General features: G+C 41.6%; 1 protein-coding gene across 1 annotated transcript; it reads left to right on the top strand.

Annotated features, from left to right (window-relative positions):
• The first annotated feature begins 2,256 nt into the window (after nt 1-2,256).
• On the top strand, nt 2,257-7,334 carry LOC138769556 (alpha-tectorin-like). Its single transcript, XM_069948118.1, has 9 exons — nt 2,257-2,277; nt 2,415-2,478; nt 2,572-2,610; nt 3,893-3,925; nt 4,002-4,132; nt 4,872-5,153; nt 5,254-5,391; nt 5,736-5,895; nt 6,785-7,334. The coding sequence occupies exons 2-9, from the start codon at nt 2,448-2,450 to the stop codon at nt 6,958-6,960; spliced, it is 990 nt and encodes a 329-aa protein (XP_069804219.1). The 5' UTR covers nt 2,257-2,277; nt 2,415-2,447; the 3' UTR covers nt 6,961-7,334.
• The last annotated feature ends 5,663 nt before the right edge of the window (nt 7,335-12,997 follow it).

Genomic DNA, 12,997 nt, shown 5'->3' with positions numbered 1-12,997 from the left:
TCCGCCCTATAGGTCGTGTGACTACAGGGGATTAGAGGGAGTACGGGATGGCAACCAAGGGTGGAAGTCATGTAGATGTAAAGGCTTCAAGGAGGTCTTCTAAGATTATTCTAGATTATAAGTGTCTGATCTCACATTAGAACCGCGGAACATAATGGCCCCCATCATGGCTGCCCCCTCTTTCTCCTCCTCTTAGTCCATTGAACCTCCGTTGTACACCGATGATGCAATCTTGATTCGTGTTAAGCAGAGTTGCCGAACTGTTTGGATTCGGCAACGTTCTCTAAACCTGAGTGCTTGGCATTTGACTCCAGGTATCTGGAGAAGTTAGATTCCTATGGCTTTACCCATGTTTTCCTGGCAGCTCTAGGGCGGCATCTAACATCTCCAGATGCCAGGAGTCAAATGCCCAGTGTTTGAGTTCGGAGAACATTGCAGAACCTGAACTCCTCTCACTCCTCGATACTTTCTCAGCCTTCGACCTCCCTGTTGTGTCTCCACTCCCTTACACAAGGGTATAGGCTTCTTTTTGGTTGCAAAATCAAAACCCAAGAAACAGAAACATTAAAGGGTTTATCCACACTTAGATAAACATAGTGAGGGTATGTTTTTTCATGCACAACCTGAGGATAAGTGTGGTGCTGTTTTTGAAAGAAAGTAATCCTGGATAGCTCCGCTCCACGCTCTGTCAATCAAAGAGTTGGGCTCCTTAGACTTACATTAGGAGCTCGACTCATCACGTGACACAGAGCCGGGAGAGGACTGTGCTGAGTGCAGACATATCCAGGCTCGTTCTTACGATCGGTACAAGACTGAACACTCAAGTTTTTGGAAATGACAGTGAGACTTTAAATCAGATTTGATGGATGACTGCCTGTATCTAATCCTGACCACTTTCCTGGCATCGACCTATGACTCTATCCTAGGGATCCTGACCTGCAGTAAGTTCATAATTTGTTATAGGGATCCCTAAAGTTCCCTAACCCATCAGATTACAGCTCAGAGAGTCCACAGTGACTATAGAGGGCAGACTCTCTATATCTACAATCCGTGAAGCTGGGGCCAAGTAGGCAAGGAGTCCATCGCTACCTCAGAAGCAACTTCCTATTGTTGATTATAATGTATATAACGGATTTATTGGATTAGACAGTTTGGCAGATGTGTGGATTTCTTCTTTAGGCTGGGTTCACACTACGTATATTTCAGTCAGTATTGTGGTCCTCATATTGCAACCAAAACCAGGAGTGGATTAAAAACACAGAAAGGATCTGTACACACAATGGTGAAATTGAGTGGATGGCCGCCATTTAATGGCAAATATTTGCTGTTATTTTAGAACAACGGCTGTTATATTGAAACAATGGCCGTTATTTACCGTTATATGGCGGACATCCACTCAATTTCACCATTGTGTGAACAGATCCTTTCTGTGTTTTTAATCCACTCCTGGTTTTGGTTGCAATATGAGGACCACAATACTGACTGAAATATACGTAGTGTGAACCCAGCCTTAAAGTGTTACAAATGGTTACAGTTTTGTCGCAGAGAAAAGATATGTTGCAAATGCTGCCCCTAAACTGATGGGACTGGAATAGTCATTCTGGGCCATAGTGTTGTCGCACATGGGCCCCTGGTGTCTGTTTTGAGCCCTGAGTAAACCAGATTAGCTGTACACCAGGTCATTGTGAGGCTCTTAAAGCCCGGAGTGCACATCAATCTTTTCTATTAGTAACTTTTACGATGGCTGGAACTGGCCCAGAGAATCTTCTGGTGGGCCCAGACTCATTTGACCCAAAGGTCAACCCCATTTTGAGGAGTCAATCACTAGTCACTGGGGTCTATTTCTTACAGGATAAACCAGATGTTTTTGGAAGTTATCAGATTGCAAACTGTCTGGTACCTGCCTCTAGTCTTCATCAAGGGCGACAAATAAAAAGTCTCTTTTTAACTTTTAGTGTCTTTGACTATTTTGGTGTATTGATTCTAATTTATTAAAAAATCTTTTTGCTCAGGAAAATTGTAGAACTTGCAGAGTCAGAATTGTAGTAAATGGTGAATCATTGTTTGATAAGGGCAGAGCGGTGAGAGCGGAGGAAAGTGGCCGTATTACATTACTATATAAATACATCAATATTATTGTAAGGGCTCGGTACACATCTTCACACATGCAAGGCTTAAGATTTGGTTAAACATTATGTCCGCACCCCCCGGCTCATCATGTATAAAACCCTGTGGTGTCTGAGCGTCCTCAGGCTGGGACCATTAGACTACATAGAGGTAAGGGCATGTTCCCGAGGCTCCTCCAGCTCCCATAGATCTCACCACCAGTCAGGTGCACGGTCTCATCGGTCAGGTGGTCCCAGTGATCCCATAATACCTACAATATATTCTCACAGATTGTTTCTCCCTTTAAGTATTTTAGATAGCGCTGAAGGAACACCACAGCCATGTTCCCAGTGACTGCATTGCTGCTGCTCGGTAAGTGCTAGAAAAAGAGAATTTTAAAGCTCAAAAACAACATAAATATAAGAAAATATAATCAAACTATTTTTCTGTTCTGTTTTTGGACAGTTTTGATTTCAGCGGTTGAGTGCAGATCAGTAGAATCACGTAAGAAACATTTACCAAACTTTTTGATTGTATGCGATCTGGGGATTATTATATTATGTTATGGCAAGTCACCAACTATCCAATCATGGAATTGGGGAGGTTCTGTCTGTAAAATTTCATTTTTTGAGAAAGTTTTATTTGAAGCGAGAGGAGTTAGCATCCCGATAAGTCTTTATAACACTTAGTACCATTTTTTGATCTATGGACTGGTCTCCTCCCTTTCTTGGATGTTGTGCTCTGCCGATGGGTAAAAGTTGCCCCTGCTGTGCCCTTACACTGTTATAACGCCCCTGCTGTGCCCTTACACTGTTGTAACGCCCCTGCTGTGCCGTTACACTGTTGTAACGCCCCTGCTGTGCCCTTACACTGTTATAATGCCCCTGCTGTGCCCTTACACTGTTATAACGCCCCTGCTGTGCCCTTACACTGTTATAACGCCCCTGCTGTGCCCTTACACTGTTATAACGCCCCTGCTGTGCCCTTACACTGTTATAACGCCCCTGCTGTGCCCTTACACTGTTGTAACGCCCCTGCTGTGCCCTTACACTGTCGTAACGCCCCTGCTGTGCCCTTACACTGTTGTAACGCCCCTGCTGTGCCCTTACACTGTTATAACGCCCCTGCTGTGCCCTTACACTGTTATAACACCCTTGCTTACAATGCCTTCTTCAGTATGGCGGGTCCATCTGATGCTGAGGGAGTCTGAGAGGTCACCGCACACAGATGGTCTGCCTGTCTCGCCTAAATACCCAACACTGCTGTAACGTGTATGATCAGCAGACTTAAAGAAGAAGTATGGCGTGGGGGAAAAAAAATTATTTCAGGCAGGAGGTGGGGAGACCATAATAAAGAAAGGTATGCTTACCGCACCTCGTGCCCAGTCTGCGCCACATCACCGGCCGCCTGTTTCCTGCCGGATGTAACTTTTCTCTTGGCTGTGAGGTACCTCACGACCGGGCTAAAATGTCACTTAAGGGTGGGATTTAGCCCGCTCAGCCAATCATTGACTACAGCAGTGTCCCATAACATCAGTGTCACTAAATGGCTGATGGGGGTATCCGTTACCTGAGTCGTGACGTAGCAGAAGGGGAGATACGAAGACTGTCGGCGGGGTCCAGGAGCAGGATTCGGCACTGTGTGGGCACCAGACCGGTAAATCTACCTTCTTTATTATGTTTCCCCACCACCACCTGCTCAAATTGACTTTTTGCCCCACGCCGGACTTCTTCTTTAGCATCTACCCAACTATTACTAACTAATCCAATCCTTTCTTCTCATCTAGAGCAAGTCCAACAATACTCTGCTGAGGATGAGGGTAAGTAAAAAGAGAAAACAAAACCACCGTAGTCTTCTCACTCCCTGTAGACTTACTTGGTTTTTCTATGATCTAGAGGGTGTTCTATACCCATACGGCCCCGCTGAGGGTGACACATTGAACCCCACTGAAGATGATGGAACATCCGGTGAAGTCCAGCTCTCCGTAGAATTTAAATTTTTTGGCAAAAGTTACAGATCTCTTCATGTACGTACGTTTCCCATTACTTTTAGGAAATTTTTGGTTATTGATTTTATTTTGTATTATGACATTTTATGATCATTTATCGTATGCTGACCAATGGAAGGATCGTGTCCTTAGAGAACATGGGGTGAATAGGAGCGTCCATGGTATAAAACTATCATGCTTCAGCACTGATTCTCCTTGTGGAGAGCCAACTAGGGAGTCTATAGAGCAATGATCCCTGGGAAAAAAATATGCAAAATAGATCTCCTCCAGAAAGTAAAAATCCCTCTTGTGCCATCTAAAGGCGGCTACCTGGTAAGACAACATAAGATTCGAATATTAAAGGGAATTTGTCACCTACATTTTCTTTTGCTAATTAGAGTCAGATACAAAAAGTTTTTCTTTTATTCTAATCTGTTTCTATTTTCTGACTTTTTATTTATTTCACTTTTTGTACATTGTTATGTGGACGGCCATATTGCCTGGACTGTTTTGAACAGCATTTAGTGACATGCTTTACAACAGCCTCCTCCTTATCACCACAGACACAACAGGAAGTCTCAGCTTAGTGTTTGTCCCAGTGGTGAGAATGAAAACTGCAAGATATCAGGATTATTTTATAATCTAGATTTTAAAAATGTCACCCAAAATTCTTAATAAATATGTTTAACATAAAAATATTATTCATACAATAAGTCATTTTCTGATGACACTGTCCCTTTAAGGAAAGGTAAACTATATAGATTTTTATATCCTGCAGGTGAATAACAATGGAGTGATCTCATTTAATATGCCCGTATCCCAGTACACCCCGGATGCTTTCCCCATGACCAATGGGGAATCGTTTGTTACTCCGTACTGGGGAGATGTGGACAATGACCTGGGTGGTAACATATGGCACCGGGAGAGCACAGACCCCGATCTCCTGCACAGGATAACCGAGGACATGGAGAAGCATCTGCCAAATCTGCACTTTAAGGCCACCTGGGCGTTCGTTGCCACCTGGGACAAAGTGGCTTATTATGGGTCTGCGTCCAAAAAGGTCAGATTTATATTCAGATATCAATGCATTAAAACATATCGATATGAGATAGATAGATATTAACTGTTTATTGCTCTTTTATGCTGTTTTGCTGCATTAGGTGAACACGTTCCAGGCCGTCCTCACCACTGACGGTTACAATTACATCGCTATCCTAAATTACGGTGACATCCAGTGGACGACTGGGACCGCCAGTGAAGGAGACCCCGAGACTGGACTGGGTGGGACCCCTGCTCAGGTATGGTAACAGAGAATGTTCACTATTTTTGGTAACTATTGCTGTTGTGTGTTACTGCCACCTGCTGGTGATTGGGGATATATCAGTCGTCAGCTACATCATATTTTTAGACAAATTAGACAAATCTAAGCTGCTGATAGTTCCGCTTTAAGATTAAAAATATGAGCTGCTTCTTTTAAGAGAACACCCCCGCCCTTGTCCCCAGGCTGTGGTGCTGTTTCTGGAGGAAAGCTGCTATATTTTCTGATACCTGATAATTCCTTTAAGCCAAGTCTTCTACAAATGTATCAATACAATGTACCATCCACTGAGAGTAATACAGACTGGTTATTAACCCATCACAGGCTGGATTTAACAGCGGAGACGAGACTCATTACTTCAATATACCTGGATCCAGAACGAATGAGGTGCTGCACATTCAGTCCACGTCCAATGTCAACTATCCAGGACGATGGGTGCTCCAGGTCGATGAGTTCAAGGTTCCTGGAGGCTGCACTTTTCAAGGTATTTTTCCTCTGTCTCTCTTTATACAATATCTATCTATCTATCTATCTATCTATCTATCTATCTATCTATCTCCTATCTATCTATCTATCTATCTATCTATCTATCTATCTATCTCCTATCTATCTATCTATCTATCTCCTATCTATCTATCTATCTCCTATCTATCTATCTATCTATCTATCTCCTAATCTATCTATCTCCTATCTATCTATCTATCTATCTATCTATCTATCTATCTATCTCCTATCTATCTATCTATCTATCTATCTATCTATCTATCTATCTATCTATCTATCTCCTATCTATCTATCTATCTATCTATCTATCTATCTATCATCTATCTATCTACAGTATCTATCTATCTCCTATCTATTTATCTACTATCTATCATAAAAACAAGCACTTAAAGGAGCTCTTTAGAGAAAAAAGTTTTTACGTCACCTGGTGTCAGAAAACTATACAGATACTAATTACAGATTAATTACAGATATTTAAAAATCTCCAGTCTTCCAGTACTTATCAGCTGTTGTATGTCCTGCAGGAAGTGGTGTATTCTTTCCAGTCTGACACAGTACTCTCTGCTGCCACCTCTGTCCATGTCAGGAACTGTCCAGAGCAGGAGAGGTTTTCTATGGGGATTTGCTGCTGCTCTGGACAGTTCCTGACATGGACAGAGGTGGCAGCAGAGAATTCTGTGTTAGACTGGAAAGGATACACCTATTCCTGCAGGACATACAGCAACTGATACATACTGGAAGATTTGAGGTTTTCGTAAATAGAAGTAACTTTCTGATGAACATTGATTTAAAAATTTTTTTTTGTCTCCAGAGAACCCCTTTAAGATATTGTGCTCTCTCTTACCATCTTTACTTCTTCTTTGTCACAGCAAAGTTTGCTAAAGAAGGAGAAGAGTTCTGGAAGGAGGAGGCCTGCAAGACTAAGTGCACATGTAAGGATGGCAAGGTGTGCTGCAAGGAGGAGTCCTGCCCTGCGTCCACCATCTGCAAACCCTCCGGATCTTTCTTCGCCTGTAAGATCAAGGAGCAGGAGATCTGTTACTAAGAAGCCTGGCGTCTCCGTCCTGACATCATTTGCCATATAGTCTGATGTAAATCAATACAAGTACAATAAAGCTGGTCACGCCATCATAGCTCCAACACGTCATGGCTTCCAGCAACCTGCCAGGGGCCCACCACATCTATAGGACTATGGGGCCCCATAGAGGTGAGGGAGTCGTGACCCTAGGTGTATTGACCCTCTTCCATATATCTTCCCCATTAGTCACTGTCTAATCCTCTAATAAACTACTTAGCTGATCGGTTGCTATGGGATACAGCACATCATTGCTTTATATATCTGTCACACGTGCCACCATAGCAACACACCCACTATGTAGTAATTAGATGTAGAGCATCGTGTGATCAATAAAATCTTCTGACCTGGCCTCATGTGCTCTGAATGCTCCTTTACTCCGTCCGCTCTAGTAATTATTGGTGTGTTTTGCTTGATATGATAGATCAGGTTGCCTAGCAACCTCATCACTTTCTGTCTCGGTGACTACCATTTGAATACTTGTTGCTATGCGGAGTCAAGTGGTCACAGAAAGTTCTACGATAGATTGCCCTGTCTTTGCGGCACAGGTAGCCTAGAGCGCACCACCCTGATGCTTGGGGTAAGGCTGAGGGGCATGGTGCCCGCTCTCACTGACATTCTCCTCTGATGGGGGCGATTCCAGCTTCTCTGCTGCCTAAGGTAAAAACATAAGTTAGCTTAGATACACAGAATGACTTTGATACACTAGTATCATCACGCATAGGAGGCGGGACTTTGATTTAAACAATAGGTCACTTTCAGCCATCTTTATTGATAGTAAAGTATCTAATCACAAGAGGCAAAAACTTGGAGGAAGCGTTAGCACAATCATTGGGGATACTGCTGCCATATCCATCACTCAGGGTCCGCATGTAGGAAAAGACTGGAAAAGGACCAGGGCAGGGACAAAGGGTAGGCCAGGATAGGCGATAGCCTAGGGCGCCATCTCCTGGTGAATTACAATGTAAAAATCCCCCCACCTGACCTCATCCATGGCAGCATCCCTTCCCATCCTTACAGCTGCTGAAGGCTCCAGCCCCGCGGTGGCAGGCACCTGCTCTCCTCCTCTCTTCCCTTTGACCAATGTCACATGACCACAGGACCTCCGGAGCCAATCAGGAGAGGGGAGAAGTGCAACTGTAGTGACAGACAGAGACAGATGAGGAGTATCCTCCGCTCCCAGACAATCTTCTCTTCCACAGCTACTGCTTTGTGGGTGAGTATATGTATATGTATGTATGTATGTGTGTGTGTGTGTGTGTGTGTGTGTGGCTGAGGTACTCCCAGCATGACTTGTGTAGACCTACAGCTTCCAGCATGCTCATGTGTGGCTAAAGTACTCCTAGCATGACCTGTGTGGCAGAGGTAGAACTACAGCTCCCAGCATGACCTGTGTGGTTGAGGTAGAACTACAGCTCCCAGCATGTTCCTGTGTGGCTGAGGTAGAACTACAGCTCCCAGCATGACCTGTGTGGCTGAGGTAGAACTACAGCTCCCAGCATGACCTGTGTGGTTGAGGTAGAACTACAGCTCCCAGCATGTTCCTGTGTGGCTGAGGTAGAACTACAGCTCCCAGTATGACCTGTGTGGTTGAGGTAGAACTACAGCTCCCAGCATGTTCCTGTGTGGCTGAGGTAGAAGTACAACTCCACCATCCTAAGCCATCCCTCCTCCCCTGGACCTAATGGGCAGAGACAGTGTTATCCTCCAGCAGCAACGGCTTACCACAAGTTCAGACTTCTTTCTATGATGTTTAAAGTTTTGTTAAAGTGACAGTGACCGTGTAAATAAAAGCTGCAGAGGACGTGGTGTCTGGACACAACGTTCTCTCCGTTTTCCTTTCCCTCAGTTTATATTAATCTTTTCGGCAGCAGTAATAACCCCGGATTGTGAGCAACAGAACCGCGACAAGGTCCTTCCTGTGTCTGTTGAAAAATGTTGGTGGAGCTCTGCCCGGCTCCGAGCACATACACATACATTGTATATAGCAGATGGTATAACATTATACTTACAGTGTGCAGAGAGCCGGATCCATCATCCATAGCAATCCTGCAATATACTGACACCATGCAACACAGGGATACAAACCCAACAGTACATCACATACATCACCGACCCCTCCAGAGCTCATTATTATACAGGATACATGGGGGACATTTTCTGCATATATTACAATTACATTTATATATTGTAAGGATTATTATTTATTATGTATATATTGTACAGATTATTTTTTATATATTGTAAGGATTATTATTTATTATATATATATATATATATATATATATATATATATATATATATATATATATATATATTGTAAGGATTATTATTTATTATTATTTATATATAGTAAGGATTATTTTTATTATTATTATTATTATTATTTATATATTGTAAGGATTATTATTTAATATGTATACATTGTACAGATTATTATTATTTATAAATTGTAAGGATTATTATTTATTATTATTTATGTATATTGTAAGGATTATTTATTATTATTATTTATATATAGTAAGGAGTATTATTATTTTTTATTATTATTTATATATTGTAAGGATTATTTATTATTGTAATTTATATATTGTAAGGATTATATATATATATATATATATATATATAGTAAGGATTATTATTTATTATTTTAATTTTCTAAGGATTCATATTTACGCTTCATAAAAGAATAAACACCACATTTAATTTTTTTTTTTCATTTTTTCAAATCTATTAATATCATGTTTGCCCTCATAACATGTATGTCCAGTGATACCAGGAACTTACAGGTATCTATACATTTTATATAGTGTTTATATGCGTTATTATATGCTGAGATCCTATGGTTTATGCAGCAAGTTAGGCTGGGTTCACACTACGTTTTTGCAATCCGTTTTTGCCAAAAAAATATGATGCATTTCTGTGCATCTGTTTCAATGCCTTTTTCCATTGACTTCCATTATAAAAAAAAAAGGATCAAAACACATAATTTTTTTTTTAACGTACATGAAAATAAGGTCAGCTACGTTTTTGTGTACGTTTAAAAAAAGGATGTGTTTTGATCTGTTTTTTTTTTTTTTTTGTATAATGGAAGTCAATGGAAATCATTTTGTAAAAACACATTAAAAAAATTGATTGCAAAAACGTAGTGAGAACCTAGCCTTGGTCATTGACCTAGCCAGTCTGTCTGTGATTGGACGGTGATGTCACAGGGTGTGAGGTTAGTGAGGTCATGGTGTATGCAGCCAGTCTGTCTGTGATTGGATGGTGATGTCACAGGGTGTGAGGTTAGTGAGGTCATGGTGTATGCAGCCAGTCTGTCTGTGATTGGATGGTGATGTCACAGGGTGTGAGGTCAGTGAGGTCATGGTGTATGCAGCCAGTCTGTCTGTGATTGGACGGTGATGTCACAGGGTGTGAGGTCACACAGTGTATGTAGAAGGTCACTCTGATTGGATGGTGATGTCACAGGGTCCATATACTGTATCAGACAGACACAACTTATAATAACAACACGTAATCACATGATAAGAACACATAGATGCAATATACAACACGTAACAACTACGAGTACAGTATGTATAGTATGAGCTAATATGTGATTGATATAAGACACCAGCCAAAAGAATATCGGAGTCCTTGTAATACAACAAGATTGTTTTTTAAACATTTTACAATTTTTGGATATTCTGTGTCTACGTTACCTATAATCCCGGTGGCGTCTCGAGGAAGCAACGTGTCCACCCTGATCACCCAACGTCCCGGGACGTTAACGTTACTGGTGGAGGCTAAATTACTTATGGATGATGATAGAGAACCTGGGAGCTTGTAATAACCAAATTTGTTTCCACTATTTACCCCGGCCTGTGAGTACAGAAGAACAATCTAAGGTTATTATGTGAACATCTCAGAATTACAGGAGTAACATGCTGCAGAAGCAGATAGCATTGCTCACCTGTCTGTCCTAGTTCTTCACCTACCATGATTTGTTTTTGGATCTTAGTTTGTCGTTGTACTTCCTAGTTGAGCACAAATCCCAGAATGCTTTCCCACAGCCCCCCCCCACCCTGCCTACTCCCCTCCCCCAGCACTCCCATCAGCTCTTTGCCCAATTTTATTGCAGAACATCTCATTTCACAAGACTATTACACATCACTGAGCTTGCAGCACCTGTTGTATCACTCCCTGTCTGCTTTTTCTGTAGCATCATTCATCACAAGGCAGCATGCTGTAATAACACCTCACTCTCCCAATGAAGATACCATACCGATCAAGAGAACGAGCCGGGAGAAGAACGCACTGCAACACATCCTCTGAGTTAGAAAAGAGTTGGGCTCCATAGAGCTCCATTATACGTCTGACTCATGGATGCAGAAGGTATAGTACGTACCAGAGAGGTGTCCGTTTTCCACAGAATGCTCCCATAGTTAAACATGATAAAAGTCAGACTGCCGCTGGAGCACAAGACGGCCTGGAAGGTGTTCACCTGCAACTACACAATAAAATTAGTATGAATCACTGACGGACATGACCATTCACTATGTTATAAACCTAGTCATGGTCATCTCATGCCATAGGATAAGGTAGATCATGGGAGGGTCTCCACCCTGGGGCTGTCACATTATGGAGCTGTTCACACATCAGAATTACCGTGCTGGATGTAGCGCTAGATCCGTATGGAGCCACACCGTCCCAGGTTGCTATAAACGCCAACTTGGCAGAGAAGCTCGGGAGGCTGAAGTAAGAGCGGATATCAGTTGTCGCCTGGCTGAGCAGGGTGGAGTCCGTGCTCTGACGGTAATAAATATTACCCGCTACATTGGTGTTTATATCCGCCCAAAATGGGGCTAAGAAAGGGTTACCGTCCACCACCGGCAGGTTTTGTGCTGCATATGTTGTGATCCCGGTCTTGAAGGACAGTAAGCCATTAGTACTTACCTGTAACAGAAGAGATAGGGAAATCAGAAGACAATTATCTATCTATCTATCTACAGTATCTATCTATCTATCTATCTATCTATCTATCTATCTACAGTATCTATCTATCTATCTATCTATCTATCTATCTATCTATCTATCTATCTATCTATCTATCTATCTACAATATCTATTTATCTATCTATCTATCCATCTATCTATCTCCTATCTATCTATCTATCTATCTATCTATCTATCTATCATCTATCTATCTCCCTATCTATCTATCTCCTATCTATCTATCTATTATCTATCTATCTCTCTCTCTCTATCTATCTATCTATCTATCTATCTATCTATCTATCTATCTATCTATCTATATCTATCTCCTTATCTATCTATTTATCATCTATCTATCTATCTACAGTATCTATCTATCTATCTATCTATCTATCTATCTATCTATCTATCTCCTATCTATCTATCTCCTATCTATCTATCTATCTATCTCCTATCTATCTATCTATCTATCTATCTATCTATCTCCTATCTATCTATCTATCTATCTATCTATCTATCTATCTATCTATCTATCTCCTATCTATCTATCTATCTATCTATCTATCTATCTATCTATCTATTGTACCTTTTTCTCCTGCATCATTTTCTGATCATTTATTACTCACATATACTGATGACACCGCGTTCCCAAAAAGTGTAATACTAGAAGAAAGTGTTATTACTGGGGAGGCGCTATCATCTGCTTTGGCCATGAGCGTATCGTACGTGGTTCCATATGGGTACAGAAGACCTGTGGGGGTCAGAAAACCTAGGTAATAAGCACTAATACATGAGCAGTGATTACACTTTATGGCTATGTTCACACACTGCAGAAACAACGGCCGTACCTACAGCTGAATAATCATGATTATTAATTACGGTTGGAAGAATTAAACAACGGCCGTTCACGGTTGTTTGTACAACATGTGGACATAGCCTGTGGATTGGATATTGATAGTTACCTGAGGCTGAAGATGTTTCTGGCAGCAGAATAAATGCAGCTGGAAGAGAAAAGCAAAAAGTCAGTGGC

This window comes from Dendropsophus ebraccatus, chromosome 12, assembly GCF_027789765.1.
Source record: "Dendropsophus ebraccatus isolate aDenEbr1 chromosome 12, aDenEbr1.pat, whole genome shotgun sequence".
Classification (NCBI taxonomy): Eukaryota; Metazoa; Chordata; class Amphibia; order Anura; family Hylidae; genus Dendropsophus; species Dendropsophus ebraccatus.
This window is presented reverse-complemented; position numbering and strand designations above follow the sequence as displayed.